The sequence below is a fragment of the Acomys minous genome (assembly GCF_964271855.1).
Source record: "Acomys minous genome assembly, chromosome: 9".
Classification (NCBI taxonomy): Eukaryota; Metazoa; Chordata; class Mammalia; order Rodentia; family Muridae; genus Acomys; species Acomys minous.
In genome coordinates, this window is record NC_140490.1 from 118,033,119 (window position 1) to 118,051,252 (window position 18,134).

The following is an 18,134-nucleotide window of genomic DNA, read 5'->3' on the forward strand; positions in this document are numbered from 1 at the left end:
ATGGGATTATATGCAACGACCATGAAAAAAAAATCAAAGAAAAACTGAAAAATGATTCTAAATAAATTCACCAGACTGAATATGATTTTTGAAACAGCCACCCCTTATGCCATCTAGTCATTCTTTACTGGTATAAAAATATTTCAGTTCTGTCAAGATAGTTGTTTTCTTTAGTAGTTGAGATTTATTTAAATATTATTTTTAAAAGGAGAAAACAATCCAGGTGGCCTTCAAAAAACCAGATATGTAGTTCATTGTAAGTATATGATTTGGATACCTGCATAGTAATTTTTAGTGTGCTCTACATCTGTCACATCACTTTTAGAGTTCAACCAGAAATAATTTATTTTAAAAACTTAACCATGTGTATGTACTGTCCCAGAATTAATGTACCTGGAAATACTAATAATGACATCATAAAGATGCACCAAATTTAATAAATATTGCTTTATGGTGAATATTTGAAAATAACATTCTCTATTTGAACATTTACTGAATGTATTTATGTATTATTTCTTTCTCCTTTGACAAATGTACAAGCTAATATAATTTCCATACAAACTCACTAGTATATTTAAGAGACTGTCATTACAATGCAATTTACTTAATTTCTCTGTTTTATTTTTCTTTAAGGAGATGGAGGAGATGGACGAAGGAAAGAATGAAACTGTATTAAAAATCTGTAAGTGTGTGGTATGTTTAAAATATTGTGCTATGTGATGACATACATACACATTCAATGTATTATATACTTGGCTTAAAGCTTTCCTTATTTGCTTATTCAACGGAACTCACAAGATAATGTGTGAAGGATCAGCTGCATTTAGTATGTCTCCCCAGTCTACAAATAAAAATATCTACACAAATGGAACATAAACTCCTTTGACAGTTAGGAAGTCAAACCAATTACTAAAAGTTAAAAATATGACAAAAATTGCCCTGTCCTATATACTAATGTTTATAATGAATATTCTATATTCAAAATAATTTTTCTGAACCAGTGTGGCTTTCTTTAGTATGTGTTTGTGTTAATGTGTGTGTGTGTGTGTGTGTGTGTGTGTGTAACATTCTTGATGCATTTCAAGTGACACATTACTGTGTAGTGAGCAATTGCCTACTGCTTCTCTCAATAATCCTAGTTGCTCATTTAAGAACAGTTTCTAAAAGAATTATTCATTGTGCCTATCTATGCATACATTTTAGAAATCATTAGTCAGACTTGGCCAAAATTATTTTCAAAGTATATACATAGAGGAGAGACCACTAAACTTTCTCCTGTCTATGCATGAGTGCTTGTCAGCATTCAACTCCAAGGCCTTTATTTAATCTGAGCCTTTAAATAATTCAGATAATAGTTGATTACAGCATTGGAAGGAATGTTGAGCTCTGCAAAATCCAAATAATACAATATTTCCTGCATAAGAGAGTCAATCTTGAATAGTGAGAATCTAAGTAAAACACACTTCTTGAGACCAAACCATTCAACCTATTTTTACATCTCTACATATAAAATCTGGAAAATACCAATATGCTTTACTACCAAGTAATTCTGCATGTTTGCTTTCATTACCAAGACATCTAGTTCTAAGGATTAATTTGGTCAATTCACACTCTCTTATCCATCTATTTTCTGGATTTAAAACCTCTTTTGAATCATAACAAGTGAGATTGTTAGTTACATTATTCAATATTCCACAAGTGCACATAAATGAAAATTTAAAAGAGTACTTTCACATTCATTTCATTTTCTTTAGTAAATAATTGTATTATATCTGTTAACAACCAAGATTCAATATCTACTGCCTCTGTTCACTTGTTAGCCTCAACCATCACAAAGGAGCTTTGCTCATTTGTAATAATTACAAATTACAGCCCGAGTAAGGAGAAATGGACAGAAAAGAAGAAAAACAGAAGGAAAGAAAAAAGAAAAGAAATACCACCCTCCAGTTCCCAATCAAAAAGTGACAAAATTTTGCCATCAAAAATATCTAGGTGAGTTTTGGGTCGGTTAAATTTAATCCACAAAGCTGATGTATGCAGCACTTTGCCTTGATGTATATGACTGTCCATGAACGTCTGGGCATGTTTTAATTATTACCATGACAGATAATAAGTGAAAGACACACAACTAAGGTACAAGCATCAAATAAGGTTTGTTAAAAAAAAAAAAAAACCTGAGCAAAGAACCCACTGGCTCTGGTGGTATGCAACATTTAGAACCATTTCTATCCCTGAAACTACTCATTGCTCCCTCTCTCCAAGCAGAAATATAATAGCTCTCTTTACTCTAGCAAGCAAGTTCAGTCTTCTATCTGGATTAGGAAACACCATGAAGTAAAAAAAAAAAATGTACAGACTGCATTCAGTATCAGCAATAAGCACATTTGATGATTGCTCATACCATTTGGAAGCCAGTGCTCACATGAGGAGTGGCCTGACACCTCATCCATCAGCAGGGTGCCCACAGCAGAGTGGACTTTCTTCCTTGCACCATCTCGAGTGGAGGCCCAGCTGGGGAACAGCCTTCTCTTCCAAGAGCAATTAGATCTTTAAGATCAGGCCTTAGCAATCTGACCTAAAGCCATCCTTCCTTCCAACAGTCTTGAAAGTCTTCAGAAGAAGAGACGGGGGAAAAGGCAAATGAGAAATGCATGTCTCCCTGGCCTGATTAAGAAAAAAAAAATAGAAAGAAAGAAAAGAAAAGAAAAACTTTGTTGTGTCAAATAAACTCTGGCCACCGGAGGAAAGGACCCTATAGTTGCTCTGGCTTTAGAAAGATCTGTCCCAGGATTCTCAGTCTTCTTTCACCTCTCCCAATCTCCCTCTCTCTCTCTCTCCTCTCTCTTTCTCTCTCTCTTCTCTTGTTTCAAAGGGGGCCTCTGGTCAGCGCTGATTAATAAGTGTTTTTTGTTGTGGAGTGTTGAATAATAGAGGATGGCCGGTGACCCAGTAAAGACTGAACCTTGCTCTAGTTTATTGTTGCAAGCTGAGAAAGGGGCTTGAGGCCCCGGACCGCAAGCACTGACCCGCACACACCCTGCGGATAGTCTATTCATCCTCACAGCCCTGCAGTCGCCCAGGCTCCCATTGTTATTTCGCAAGGAAAGCAAAGCTCTTTTCAAATCCTCTCTGATGTTTTGCATTTAGGGAAACGCGGAACTTCACTTTTTCTCTCGGCATTTTTCCTCACCGCAGTTAAAGTGGATGGTTTTCGGGGAGAACTTGTGTGAGTTTGGCGGTTGTTTGCGGAACACCAGCATCTAAGGCGAACTAGTCTAGTGGGGGTTTAAAAAGCCCCAGAGATTTCCTCTTTTCTTTCTTTTCCTTTTTCTACCCGCCCCCCCCCCTTCTTCTTAATGCATTTAAAGAATGGAAGCTGCCTCTGGGGAGAAGGGGGGAGGGAAAGGGAGAAAAAAGCGATTCCTTAGCGCGGTTGCTGGGAGGGCTCCGCGGCTGAGGCCGAAGCCAGGCACCAACCGCGGACCCTAAAGTGGCAGGTCCTACTTGGCCGCGGAAGGCACCTCCGAATGACTGTCAGTTTTCTTTGGCCTGCCTTTCCAGCCCTGTGGCCAGCTCCTCCGCTCCCCCAAGTCCTTCAGGGCCCACAACCCCTGGCCCGGTGCGACCCTGCACAGCCACGGGGTGTGTGGGGATCCTGGGGGACAGAGAGCCAAGCCGGGAGGTCAGAGCACATCCACCTGGGACTTCCTTCTGCTGAGCTCTCTCGCAGCGGGCCTAGGCGAGCCACTGACTTTCGATGGTGGCATGGGGGTCCGGCTGCGGGTAACTGGGCCAGGTGAGGTATCACGGAGATTGGACAAGGCCTGCTGCTGCCTCGGCCTCTCCAGACGCCTGGCGTCCGCAGCCCCAGGTCGGGCAGTAGGCAGATACCTCGGCCAGGGACTAGCCAAAGGGTCCGCAAGGATTTGAGTGTCCTAGGTAGGCCTAGCGGGCAGGGCGGAGAGCAGGCTAGCACTCCCAGCAGGGGCATCCGGTGGGACCCCACGAGGCGCCACCCACACCCCAGCCTGGTCTGTGCGTTCACTCTCCCAGTGACCGCTCCTCCCCCCCGCCCCCCACTCCTTGAGCGTAGCTAAAGCTGGGTGCTGAGCTGCTCCTGAGGCCTGATGGGCGAACTAATCCTAGAGTCTAGGTCGCTAACAGCCGCTGTGGGGTACCCCAAGGGTACCTCGACCCACTGGAAGTGAGGAGAGGAAGAGGAACGAAAAGAAATAAGAGAAGGAGGGGGAAGAGGAGGAGGAGAAATGTTAGAAGGGGTGGGGGGAGGAAGGCTACTAACCCAGGGCAGCACTGTCGGAGGAGGGTTCACAGTCCAGCCCCGTCAGTTCAATTGATATGCTAATCTCTTTTCTGACGCGACACAAAGAACACCTTTGCACTTTTAAAAGACTTTTGTGCCCTGGCTACAGAAGTTTATTATCCACTAATTAGCAACAACTTCTGGCAATGAGTTGGGTTACATTTTCATAAACTGGCTTTGGCTATGAGGTGTGCAGGGCAGTGTGAGGTTTTCGCGTGCAGAGAAACCCCTTATCCGAGGCTAGACAGTCATCACTCGCCCTATGTGGCTGGGCTTGCATTAGGTGGAAGATCCTGATCAGGAGTTAAAGGTGTCCAGAAAATAAATGCTCTTTTGGAAGAAGGATTTTTCAGTATCCAGCTCTTTGTTTTCCACCCCCTAAACTGCCGCGAGGCGATGCCTGTAGTCTGTCTGCCCATCTTTTTGGGTGGACTGGGAGTGAAACGCCCCCCCACCTCCCACCCCCTCCCCCAGCGAATGCCCCAGCTCTAGTCTCTGATTCTTCAGTTTTCCTTGGCTGGCTTAGTTTAGGATAGCAAAGTATTCAGAAGAGGGCCGTACCTAGGAATCGTGAGAAAAGCTTGCGGACCTCCCTAAGGTCTCTCCAGAACCCTGAAAGTTGAGGAGAAGCTAGTTGCTGTCAGAGCTGAGAAGGGGAGGTGTGCTGGGTAAAGTGCCCACATTGGGTGGTCTGAAGTCGGTACCTCATCAAGTCAACTCTGCTGATCAACCAGAGCTAAGCACTGCGACTTCCCCGCCGTAGGACACACTGCACGCTCTGTGACCTTGCTCCTCCAGAGGCTGCCCAAGTCCTTGAGGATCTTTTAACAATCCCACATCCTAGGTCAGTAAACTGAAAATGAATAGTATGAACATCGTTAGTGAAAAGATACTGGGCAGACGGAGGATGTATCTAGTGCCTCCCAAAACCAAAGCCCTCTGTCCCATTTAAAAAGCAAACAAACAAAACAAAAGACAAAAACACCAACCTTGAGGCCTACATTGTGTCTAGGCTCATCCACAGAAATGTTATTTTTGCCAGGTAATTTGAGGACCAGACTCGGCACTTTACAAACACACAGGAGCTTTCTTTCATGTTTTTGTTTTTTACATTTGCAAATGACTCCATAGAAAGGATTTTCAGCTGTTTCGATGTCAGGTGGCTATGCATCCTCCAGAGGTAGCAGTTACAGCCCAGTTCATTTTGCCCTTACGCTCAAGGTGACCTAACTCAAAAGCTCAGGGTGACTTAGGTTCTTAGAGTAAAAAATCCCAGGCAGGAAGTAGTGAATTGTTCTGCTTTGTTTCCATTGCATGGAATTGGTGTTGCACCTCTCTGATCTCCCGGAGCATTGCTTCTTAACCAGCATTGCTGAAACTCGAAAATGGAGGAGGATCCCACAACAGATTTAGCACCAAATTGATGAAAATGCAAAATATGTTAGTGGTATTGGATTCTACAATTTCCCAGAAGACAGGAGTCTGGGAACCAGAAAACACTCCAAAATATCTCCCTGACGGAGGCCTGGTGTAGAGTGAGGACATAGGTGAGTAAGAGCCCGAGGTGGCTTTGCTACCCTAGGCCACCTTCATTAAGGAAGAACAACGGCTTGGCCAGGAGGAATGTAGAGTCCCTCTCTGTGCCTCAACCTACTTAGAGGAGGGGAGCCAAGTCCTCGAACCCCACCCCAGGACCTGGCAATATTTTCCTGATCAGAACCCCCTCGGAGACTCTGCAAGCAAGATAGGCATTGGTCCTGATTACCATAAATCCGACTCTAGCTGGAAGAAACCTGATCAGAAGCCAGCAAATGCCAGTGCAGAGCCTGGATGAGCTGAAAACATTCTCTGAAGCAAGGTTTGTTGGTGATCCCTCAACCCTAGGGTCTGATAACAATACATTCTGATCCTACTTCCTGTTGAGAATACAAGTATTTATTTAATCCCTTCAGCCCTCCCCAAACGGCTTAATTCCCTTCCAAGCATAGGAGTGATTTTTAAAATTTAAAGGAAAAATATTAAATAAAGAAAATGAAAGTCTCCGATTTAAAACAATGAGGGATGTTATCAGCATGACCTTGTCATAGGAATGGGGGAGGGGCACGGAGGTTTGGGTCCAGACCCTTGTCTTTCTAAGTATCTGGGACGTTGTAGGCCCTGGCTCAGAACACCAAGAGGAGGAGGGATTTATTTTCAAAGGTTGCTATTAGCGGTTCACTCGCTGAAGTTGGGAATTTGGTATTTTTATATTTCGTGAAATTCATGATTTAATTATACTCCTAAAACAAATTAAGGGCAGGCCTTCTACACAAATTGGAGGCAGCTAAATGCTCTTTTGTGCCTGCTGCCCTCGGATTGTTAAAGAGGCTGCTGATGCATGAGAAGAAGTGACTGATTTAACTCATTGGGATGCAGGAAGCGACCTGCCCTCTTTTGAAAAAAAAAAACGGGGGGGGGAGAGAGAGAGAGAGAGAGAGAGAGAGAGAGAGAGAGAGAGAGAGAGAGAGAGAGAGAGAGAGAGAGAACGAGAACACTGGCTATAGAGGAGCGAGAGGGTGAGTGACAGAGAAGGGAAGGAGCGGAGAGGAGAGTGGAGAGAGAGGAGAGAAAGACGCGGGGGTGGGGGTGGAGATCAAACTCTCTCTTAGCTGCGCTGAAGGCTTCTGAATTTCAAGCAGTAAGTAGAAGGAGCCCCACACAGCAATAAGCGTCTTTCCTGGGCTGTGTGCGCAGAGCGTAGACAATGAAAGTCTCCACCCCTCCCCCACGCTTTCTAGTCTACAAGATTTTTCTTTCTTTCCTTCTCATCGATGGAAGCTATGTAAAATCAAACATGCAGAAGTGCACATATTTTTTTTTTTAAAGCACAGACTAACAAACCAAACGAGATGACCGAGGATTATCCAAATGCGCACCTGCTGTAAGTACTGTCTTTTTCCTGGGTCTTTGAGCTCTGCGTCGAGAGTGCTCCCTTTGTGAGCAGAATTGCTGCCGGTGTCTGGATTTTTTTTCTAGTAAGGACTCCCTGGTTTGTTTCTCCTGACCAGAGCAGTAGCATTTGCTGATGATAAGGTCTGGCTAGTAAGCTAGTATGCCGTGGCTTGGAGCCGCGGGCTGGGGGCAGGGGAGGCGCGCAGACCAAGATTTCCCGCGCACTGAACATCCTTGAGAGCTGCTGCCCTCTGAGCATCCGGGATGCAAGGTTAGTTCCTAGAGCTCTAAGGAAAATGGTCACAGAGGTCTCTGAGCTATCTGATGTGCCGAGTGCACAGGATGGAATCAGAAGGAGGAATCAGAAGGAGGAATCTTAGACTGGGAGAGGAGACGCCTCCATCCGACAACACACCTAGCTTGGAACCTTCTCAGCCCATGGCTAGGACCACTAGTCTAGGGAGATCGCAGAGGGGCTGTGACCAGAGCACCGCTAGCTCTGAGCCTTCCGTGCTTTTTTAAAATCTAAACCTCAAAGCCGGAATCTTCTAAAGCCCAAGTGCTAAGTGTGGATGCCTGTGTGTGTGTGTGTGTGTGTGTGTGTGTGTGTGTGTGTGTGTGTGTGTGTGACAGTGTTCAGACAATATAAAGTGCCATTCCGGGAAGATATTTTCTAGCTTCTTGAAAATGTGCAAGTATTCTGCGGCCCACGCTTTCTTTGTGTGGCGGGCAGCGCCAAGTGCTTTGTGCCTCGCAAGTAGAAAATGGCGAGTCCTATTGTGTTTAGGCCATTTTCTTCCGGTGCAAAAGATTTCCCAAGTTTTAGATACTTTGAGGGCTGGAAGGAGCAGCACTTCTTTGAGTATTAGAAGCGTTCCTCTTGCACCAGAAAAGTGCTTTGGCTCAGTGTGTATGGACCTTGCTTTAAAACCAAGGATCTGTTTCCCTGCTGTTCAGATACTTAAGTTGTGCTGGCTAGTGTCCTTTAAAGATTGCTAGGAATTCTTGGGAGCTTTGGGCCAAAAGTGTCTGGTTAGGTTATACAAATATGTAAAACTAATACCTCTGTCCTGATAATCTGGAGAAAAATGAAAGGGGAAAAAAAAAGATTTCCCAACTATTTGGAGAGAGAGGGAGTGAGGTTTTATTTTTGTTTTCTCTGTTCACGCCCTGGAAGAACCCAAGGACAAGGTTATTGTTACTCTACTGTGTCAGTCTTTAGACTTTTTTTTAAAACCTAAGAGGAAATGCTATTGCTATCAGGACAGAACTACTGAGTAAGGAACCTTAGCCATTACATCTCCATGCCTTCCTACCACTTTAGAAAGTGCGGAGGTTACAGTAGGGCTTCTTTATAACCGGTCCATTGTAGATGTGAGGTAGCTATCAACACTAGCTGCAGCTCTATGAACATACAACAGAAACTGGGGGACATCCCAGATGAATATGACTCTGTTTTTTTCTCTCTTTTTCTTTGTGTGTCACTTTTATAAATTTTCTTGCTCTAGTTAAGCCATATTCAAAGGCAGACAAAGATGACTCTATAAGACTACAGAGTGTATGCATTACTTTTTTTTTTTTTTTAGCAAAAGAGCATAAGAAAGGGGACACATTGACAATTTTATACCCCACTTATTACAGATCTTTGGATCCATACATAGATCTATCATTTGTTAGTTTGGAAATAAAGAAATGTAACTCACCCATTTATTTCTGGTATTCCATTTGGTGACAAATACGGAGAAAAAATGAAAACAGCTGGAATGAAGAAGAAAACTTAAAACCTATCTGTCACTCTCCTCCTTTTCTACAACCTTAAACTGTTAGGAAGTCAAACTACTACAGAAAGAAACACCCTGATTTAAATTTTTCCAAAGCACTAGAGCTTGTGTCTTCAATGGATCAAAACCATGGACAGCGAACTAATAATTAAGCACACCAACTCCAGCAAAATTGTATGAGTGCGGAAGAGAAGTTTACCTTCATAGCATCTGTTGGAGACAAAACCGTTCTTATTATATTTTATAACAATCTGGACTAAATCTTGAATTTAAATTAAAATTAGATTTTTTTCATTGCAAACATACGTATACACACTCTACCAAATTTTAAAGAAATAATAATTTACATGTTCAAATTTTGCCCTTTCTAACGGGTATAATTTCTTTATCCAACTAGATGCCCTTTCTATCTTAGGTTTTACTCATAAATTACAATTTTAAATGCATTCAGTTTGTTATGGCCTATTTTATAAGACTTACAGCCAAGTTCAGACAGAGAAAATTTATATTTTTGCTGGGATTAGCTGGGTGACACTACAGCAAATTAAATAGATTTTTATCATGGACTGGGCTTCTAAATGCAGAGACTTGGAAAAATTAAATGCCACTTTGATAGACAGGGATAATATGAATGAAGATAAGATGCACATACCTCATTTATTTCTTGATAGGCATTGTAGTCCGTAGCTAATGGTGCAGTGGTTAGACATTCATTTTTGTTTCCCAAGAAAGAAAAGGATTTTCACATACATATTTATCCAGTTTAGGGAACAGGATTTAAAGCACACTGTGGCCCTGTGTCAAATAACCATGTTTGTTTTCTGCATGCCTTTCATTACCTTAGCCTTTTCAGAAGTGTAGCTCATCAAAATTATTTTGCTTGTGGATTATATAATGCACTGAAAACGGTCACGTAAATTTCCACTTTCAACCCTCTGACTTCTGACTTACTTTGTAATGAGGCTTCTTTGTGACCTGTAAAGGCCTGGAAGAGCATATAAATCATAAATAAGTTAGAAAATTAAAAATAATTTACATTTAAATTTAAAATCAAATTAAAGTAATGCTGATATTTGTAAGGAAATGAATTCTTGATCTTTAGCCATCATACTAGGCCATAGAATGAAACTGCAATTCTCTGAATGTCCTTTCTTAGCGTAGATGATAGATATGTTTTAGATACCTGCATTAACAAATAATAATGACAACATCTTCAAAGCATTTGAGGAGAATATTCAATGGCATTTGGTGGTATTCTGATCGCTTTCCCCTTGGGAGCTTGTGGTTCTTGTAATGGTGGCCCAGGGCTGGGGTAGAAAGCTGAAAGCAGAGACAGGTTGGAAAGGAGTCATTGTTTAGGAAGGCACGCCAGCTGGGCTGCATTCATATGATTAAGCATAAATTTAGACCTTGGCCTGGGGAAAGGACGTTGGTGGGGCTGAGAAAATGGCAGATAAGCCATGGCCACAGACTTAAGAGGTTTTCCCTCACGTGGAGCATAGCTCTGTCCAGCATGAGGTGCTCCTGTGCATTCCCAAACCCTTAAAATGCCATGACGAGGAATGAGAGAGTAGTTCACTGTCTCCGTTTAGGGAAAGGAAACCAAGTGTGGTGACTTTGACTCGCTTTGAGTCAGCCAGGACCTTGCAGGGCTGCGGGTGGGGGTGGGGGGAGGGCATCCAGGGGAGTGCTGTGGGAAAAGCTGGAGCGACGCTGGAGCTTGGTCTTAGGGAGTTGTCTTGGGGCCAGTGTGTTGGCGCCCAGGGGAGTGTAGGCAAGGGCAAGGCGGCTGCCCTTTGCTTTGCCTAGGCGCGGCTCCCGGGGGCTGAGCGCCTTCTGCGGCTCTTCGGTTTCAAGGACACAGCGAGCTGTTCAGGACTTTGGGAGCCAACATCTGTCTGACTGGTGACGTCAGCAGCCCGTGTAATCCTCTTGTGCTGAAGGCAGATGCCTTATTTGTTTGGCTGGAGCGAGCCATTAATCCCTAATTCTGGATCAGCAAGCGAGGGGGAAAGACCGGACCGCTGCGATCCACTCCCTCCCTGCCCCCACCGCCCACCCTAAAGCACCTTATTACCACGGAAGCTGCTCAGCCTCCTCTTTCCTCTGAGAACACAAGGAGCGGCGCCTGAAAACGCTTTGGTCCTCTGCAGGTTTGAGCAGAGCTAGCAGCTCTTTCTCCTTCGGATTTCTAGGGCCATGTCTATATGTAATTCTTTATTTCATCGATCGTTTCGATTTTCTTGCGGGGACTCTCCAGTCTTGCAGCTTGAAGGATCCTAAACCAAGAAGGGGTGGAAATTGGAGACTGCGGTTCTGGCATGTGGTCTGAGGGAGGGGTTAGACGGGTAAGGGCGAGCGGGATGCGCGAATTGCTGAGACTGCACAGGGGACTCGCTTTCAAGACTCCATTTCGGGAAACCACTTCTCTGTTCCTGACTGCACCCTCCCAGTTTCCGACGTCGGGGCTGAGGTCGGGGCTCCCTTGTCGCCCGGAACACGGCAGGGGCCCCCCGGGCTCAATTCTCAAAGTATGGTCTGCCGGTCACCTCGGCTCCCTTGAGTGCTTCCTCCCGCCTCCTTTCCCTCCTCTCCAGCCTCCTCCCCCCCTCCTCCCTCCGCCTCCCGCTCTAATTCTGCGCTTTGATTCTGTTTTTCAGGGGAGCGCGCTCTGGGGTCTCTCCGCGCAAAACCTGCTCTTGAGGTCTTTGGCTTCCTCCGAGTGAGCGGGAGCTCGTCCTTCCCCCTGACCCACCCAGCCGAAAGGGATGCTGTGAAAAGAGCCGCTGCCCATCGCCTCCGGCCCACTGTCCAGAGGGCTCCGCCCGTAGAGGTCAACTCCCCTCACTCTTCTTTCCAGCTCGCCCTCCCTCCGCCTCTTGCTGCAGTCAGACTGCGCATCAGCTGCGCTGCCCTTAATTTACGCCCAGAGCAGGCTCCGACCCGGTCTCCGCTCTCCTGGGCCGGAGGAAGCCCAAGCAAGCAGCCTTTTCTCTCTGCAGTAAAATCATAGCCAGACCAGATGGGCCACAGCTCTCCCGGGACTCGACAGGTGCTGTTGAGTTAATGTTTCCTCAATACAAAGAAGGATGACCCAGCGCGCCCTGGGATTCTGATCTTTCCCCAAAATTTCCCAACCAAAATCAGGGTATCAAAGGCACATCTGTGTGTTTGTAGGACATATAAACATGCATGTTTATATGCGCTTTTACCTGCTAGATTTCTTCTCTGACAGCAGGAGACGGCTGACAAAGGTTTCTGCCTCAGAACATGCATGGCGCAGCGGTCCTTTAAAGACTTCTTTCCTCACAAATGACTTAAGAAGGAGTTCAGGGTGAACGAACTAAGTTAATTGCCTTTAGTAATATAACACCATTACGAAATTACATCTGTACCAGAGGTATGATCAACTTTGATCCGTGCCATCATTTGAAAACTAAATTTATAGACGTATGTATGGGTTTTAGGCGCGCTGTAAATGCATGTAGATGTATGCATAAGTGCTCGCAGATTCATGCACCCTCTACTCTTCCACCACGCAGACTAATTAATGGAAACTGTGGCAGATGCGGCAGGGGGAAGGATGGCATGAGAGTGCTGCTTCTGAGTTACTACTCTGGAGGTAGCGACTCCAAGCCTGGAACTCCAAGGCAGGGCGAAGGGCAGAGTGGGACGTGTAGTAGTTGCAGTGAGTCAGCTGCTTCTGGATCAAGATCAGAGACTCTGCCCTCCGTGTTCACAGCGGACCTTGATTTAATGTCATACAATTAAGGCACGCGGTGAATGCCAAGAGCGGAGCCTACGACTGCACTTGAAGGACATCAGAGAGACTTGGGGTCAGGAAGGGTTGGGGGGAAACAACTGCAGGCTTCTAGAACGAACCCATCACCCATCCTGAGCGGCATTAGTACCCCTTGCATTGATTTAGAATCTTTAGAATGAGAGTCATATGCTTTCAGCGAGAATCCGGGAAATCCGTATGCATATCCCCAAAGGGAATATTAGAGGTTTCATTGACAGCTGTCAGGAGATCAGTAGCTCCCATTGGTGCAAATGGTCTAGAGAGTTGACATTCAGAAAGCGCTGGCCTTTTCAAAAACATATTGAGGTTGTCCGCAATCCTGGGACGAATTGGGAAAACAAAATGGATGAGAGAGATATTAAATAACCCCTAGACCACACTGCGCACGAAACCTCAAACGATTCAATTATCTGTGAGTATAGGACCCCCACCCCAAGGCCCTTCATTTCTCCCATTCTCGTGGCAGCCTTGTCAGGCTTTAAAAGGCCTAAGGCAAAGTCTCAATATCCAAATCCAAGCCAGAAACCCTAAGACTTGATGAATTAATTTATTTGGAAGACCATTAGGTAGACTTGCTTAAAGGTAGGACCACTCCGTAACCTTGGAGCCTAAAAAATTCTTCTGCTGAGAAAGGGCCTCGCCGGAAGTCTTTGTTCAGCTGTGGCCCGCCTGGCCTGGGAACAAAGGAGACGCCGCAGAAGAGTGTCCCAAAGTGGCCGCGCCCTCCTCGCTTTGCGCTGTCCTTGGTGCTGACCGGGCCCTCCTCCTCCTCCTCCTCCTCCTCCTCCTCCTCCTCCTCCTCCTCCTTCTCCTTCTCCTCCTCCTTCTCTCTCTCCCCCTCCTCCTTCCATAATTCTGCAAGCAAGGCAATAGAATCGCTTCTTCTTCCCTACCTAAAAAGCCAGATATTAGGTAATTTACAAATAAAAAATTGAAATATGGAAAGACTGTAAACAGCTAAATAGTATTTTTGCTGAGACTAGCCACTCCGTTTTGACAGTCAGTTGACTGGGCCTGAAACCCGAGGCATTTGACAAAAATCTGATAGAACGAGACTGAATAGAATGAAATTTTGTTTTGTTTTGTTTCACCCTGAAAGCAGAAACTCAAGGTTCTCAGTTGAAGGTCTTAACCAGATGTGGTCACCTAAAGTACCGCTCAAAGGACCCCAGACTGTGCCTCAAGACATATTAAAAAGGATAAGAGTGGGATTGACTTAGTAGCCAGGGCAGGTGGGTGCACGGTAGCCTGTAACCACTGCCGAGGCTCTCAGCAGGCCTTTCTGCAGAGCTGCCCTCCCAAGTGATGGCCCACAGGGTGATGGGGTGCTGGTGTGTAGGAGGTAGTAGCATCACCTCTCACAGGAGGCACTGTAGGCACGGGACGACTGAATCCCACACTGCAGAGGAAAGCAGACTGCAGAGTCCCCTCCCTTCCAGCTTTCTTGGACCAGACCTACAGACGCAGGGCGGTTTACCAAATCCCATATGATTAAGATTTGCCTTAGGACTTGCAGGTCAAATATGTCTGAATTAGTGCATTCAACATATATTTAAGATTCCAAGCATCCTAACTTTAGTGTGGAGAATATTGTAATATAAGCAATAAAATATTGTTTTATAGCTAGTCCTATTTGCCATGGAAAGAAATATGCAACAAATTGATTTGTATCCAGCCTAGGCTATGGAAAGAAAATGTCCTATATTTGAACTTGTTTATAGACTCATATAATAAATTCTGTCAAATTCTGGGCATGGTGGCACACGCCTTCAATCCCAGCACTTGGGAAGCAGAGACAGGTGGGTCTCTTGTGAGTTCAAGGCCAGCCTGGTCTACAAAGAGAGTTCCAGGACAGCCAATGCTATTACACAGAAAAACCCTGTTTTGAAAAATCAATAAAATAAAATAAAATAAAATAAATTCTGTCAAACATCAGTCATAGATAAACTAAATCAGGTTGTACAAGAGATAGAATGGCAGTGATTTTTATCTAGGTCTAGAAATGGGCCATGTATGGATAATACATTACTTTATAATATATATTCTTTTATACTTGAATGATGGAAGTGTAGCCACTGATTCAGGAACTAAAAGAGGATAGAAATAATATCCTTGGCAGTCTAACTTATCACTCCATCCTAAAAAGTGGATTTGATTTGTCTTCTGATTTTTAGAACTCTGTAAATTAGGACTTTTCCCCCCACAAGTTTTAGGTTTGTATTTGATTTTACACAAGGTGGTGGGAAGGAGTTAGCAAGCTACCTTATGCTCCTCTACGAAAAACAATCACCAGAAATGAAAATGGGTTTGACACACTGCGGGTTACCACAGGTACTCAGAGCAAAATGGGTCTAAGGCTTCAAAACTAGTCCTGTTTGCGCTGTTGTAATTCATATTACATAATAAGAACACTCTAACGCTCCCCAACCTAATCCTATTTGCTTGCAACAGTCCTAAACTCTGGCTTCAGGAAGCTTGATCGGTTAAAATATATATTTTATAAATAGAAATGAAATGTGTAATAGGAAAGAATTGAATAGCAAGGGAACAAATACATCATTTAGTCATCTGGATACCAAGAACAAATCCACCGTGGTTATTGAGTCATATGTTTCTTTTAAAACTATTTATTTTCAATTTTTTAAAAAATAATCATCCAACTTAATGTCCATTACAATTTTTTTTTAAACTATGAAATTCTGTGCTCAGCAGTTTCCCAGCAGAACGACCCAGGTGGACAATTAGGGAGCTTTGCTGCAGAGGAACATGGGAGGGAGTCCTTCGGCAATCACAACTTTGATCTACTGGTCTGAAACTAGAGCTTCTCATAATTTAGGACTAGCTTTACCCGTTGAGACAATCCATGGACAACCCTTCTGAGAAATAGCGCGTTCCCTACCGGTGAATAAGATAACTCACACAGGGAACCAAGAGGTATCTGGTGTCAACAATGCTAGGGCGCCCTCTGCTGATCCCAGAGAAATAGCACACTGGTTACAGAAGCCAGATGGTAAAGAGTTTCTGTAAGCCCTGGAAAACATTAAGCTCTTAGGGTCATTTAATCTGTGGAATTTAAAAGCTTGGAAAGGCTACCCGATTTTTATTTTGAGCGCTCCTGGGATGGTCGCCTTCTATTCCATAGTCGTTGTTTGAAGCTAACTGTGGATTCTGTTGGCTGTATTTCTGTGTCCTTTCTCTCCCTAGGTTTTTTAGGAAAACACGTAATTATAAATTTTCAGGGCAAAAATCTTTCTACCAGGTAGCTGGATAGGAAATAATTTTTATCAGTTTTTGTCAATAACTGAAATTTTATAAAAAGAAATATTTTAATTAGAATAAAGATAACATGCACAAGGCGTTTACTTATTTTTAAAGGACATTAAAACAAAAATAACGCCTTACATAAAGAACAATTATTTGGATTTGTATTAATATTAACTCCAGTTTTCAAAGGTACAGGTTTGAATAAGAAAGTGAGTTGTATTTGAGGAAGAAGGAAGAATTCCTGAGTCATATTAATTACTTTATCCAAAATTCACTTCTGAAATCTTCCCAGTGAGTATTTAGATGGCAAAGATGCCAGGATGCAGATCACTTTGAGTCCAACCATCAGGGATGCAGAAATGGAAGCAGCATGGTGTGTAGAGTTCTAAGTGTTATGTGTGTTTTTATGTATGGAATATTCTATTATAAAATGAAATGGAGGCGTCTTGAAAAGTTAAAACCCAGTTTTTATTTTATGTCTTATTGGGCTTATATTAAGTAAAATAATGTACAACTGTATTACATCAGCACCGTGAATTTAGAAGTTTGGGACTACTGTGAAACAGACATATCTTTGTTGTGAAAACTGTTACTCACTACATCAGTGCTGGCAAAATAAAATGATTCTAACTATGTTGTTGTTAAATAAATCTTCAAAAATAAAGTTCAGTTTATTTTATGATGTCAGAATGAAATTGCTGCTTAATATCACTTATTTTAATACTAGATTTTTAAATTAAATCTCATAGGAATATTAAGCTGAACTTTAAAAAACCAAATATGTCAAATTCCATATAATGTAAGAACATATGTCTTACGAAAGCTGGTTCTCTGGAGCAAGCTTTAACAATTCATGGTAGATTAAATGAAGAAAAGAAACCTTTTAAAATTCTGCAATTTTTTCTAAGCATTCCTTTGAAAGTGTGAACTATTTTATTTTACATAATTTAAATTTATTCCTAAATAAATTAATATTTTAGTTGGGAAATTAAAAAAATCAGTAGCATAGTTACTCTATACTCTTAATAGTTATTATAAATTTGGAAACAACTTCTAATAAAGAAAATATGTAATACAAATAAAAATATTTTTCTCCTTTAAAACTCATCCAGTCTACTAAAAAGGAATGAAGGAAGGAAAAAAGAAAGAAGAAAGAAGGAAAATAGAAACAATTAAAAATGGTTCTCACATGTGCGATCAGTTTTCCTTGAATGGAGAAAAGCAGCAGTATTCATAATTCAAATGTGTATGGGTGGGAATTTTACCTGCTCTTTTATATTTGTCTGTGTCAGAATTGTATGTGAAGCATTGCTACTTTCCTTTGGAGATTCAGAACCCATGGAAACATACCCTTCCACAGAAATTATGTTCTTCCAAACAGCATGACTATGAAAAGCACAAATATAACACAAACAACAAACTAGTGTTCTTATATAGTGATTAATTACAATAGTTATTCAATTTCTTAGCTGAAAGTAACAGAACACCATACGTGTGAAACACACACACCTCTACTCGTCGGCTTCCAATAAGGAAGAAATTTACTTAGTGCCTTCTGTACCTTTTGTCTAGTATCCAGACTCTGCTGTTGCTGCAATTTCTATCAATTGCTGTGAAGTAACAACTCTAATGCAGCAGTATGGCAAGGAAGGAATTTAAAACCTGCAATGCTTTAAGAAGGAATAAAATGGGACATGAAGTTGAAATTTATTAATATAAAGTAGCACTATAATCATAAGCTGCAGAGAAAATATTGATATTTAAGATTAATATTAGAAATTTAAGGCCCTACACATTGCAAGTAAATGATATAACAAAGACAAAACAAGGTTCAGTGAGAAAGCAGTAAGACTGCCATTCACGGGAGAAGAACTGACACCTGATTTCAATTCTGTTTTAATAAGCCAATGGAAGACACCATATGGGTGCAAAGAACCTCAGGATGACTAGATTGCACACAAAGGGTGTTTATTTATTGCACATGCAGCAATTTTGTTCTGCTCTAAAGGAAGTTGGAGAGTATATTTGGGGATCG

The 18,134-nt window shown here is 42.8% G+C and overlaps 2 protein-coding genes and 1 long non-coding RNA gene across 5 annotated transcripts in view; 2 read left to right on the plus strand and 1 right to left on the minus strand.

Moving 5' to 3' along the window:
- LOC311605446 (uncharacterized protein) overlaps nt 1-10,666 on the minus strand; it is a 354,125-nt gene extending 343,459 nt beyond the window's left edge. Inside the window, exons 1-3 of one of the 3 annotated variants that reach the window (XM_084795968.1) lie at nt 10,217-10,666; nt 9,686-10,018; nt 8,956-9,010 (exon numbers count right to left, since the gene is read on the minus strand). In XM_084795968.1, coding sequence (XP_084652094.1) covers nt 8,956-9,010; nt 9,686-9,690 — 60 coding nt within the window. In that variant the 5' untranslated portion in view covers nt 9,691-10,018; nt 10,217-10,666. Of the gene's footprint in view, nt 1-2,401; nt 2,844-8,955; nt 9,011-9,685; nt 10,019-10,216 lie in introns of those variants that run through there. The other 2 variants (XR_014781945.1, XM_084795969.1) reach the window with 2 other exon arrangements.
- LOC311604766 lies at nt 240-1,915 on the plus strand. The gene is made up of 3 exons (XR_014781658.1): nt 240-256; nt 634-682; nt 1,873-1,915. It is a non-coding gene; the product is annotated as an uncharacterized lncRNA (long non-coding RNA).
- Nucleotides 6,853-16,781, plus strand: LOC311605447 (uncharacterized protein). The gene is made up of 2 exons (XM_084795971.1): nt 6,853-7,241; nt 11,694-16,781. Exons 1-2 carry the CDS (start codon nt 7,229-7,231, stop codon nt 12,044-12,046), a joined length of 366 nt encoding a protein of 121 aa, XP_084652097.1. The 5' UTR covers nt 6,853-7,228; the 3' UTR covers nt 12,047-16,781.
- The last annotated feature ends 1,353 nt before the right edge of the window (nt 16,782-18,134 follow it).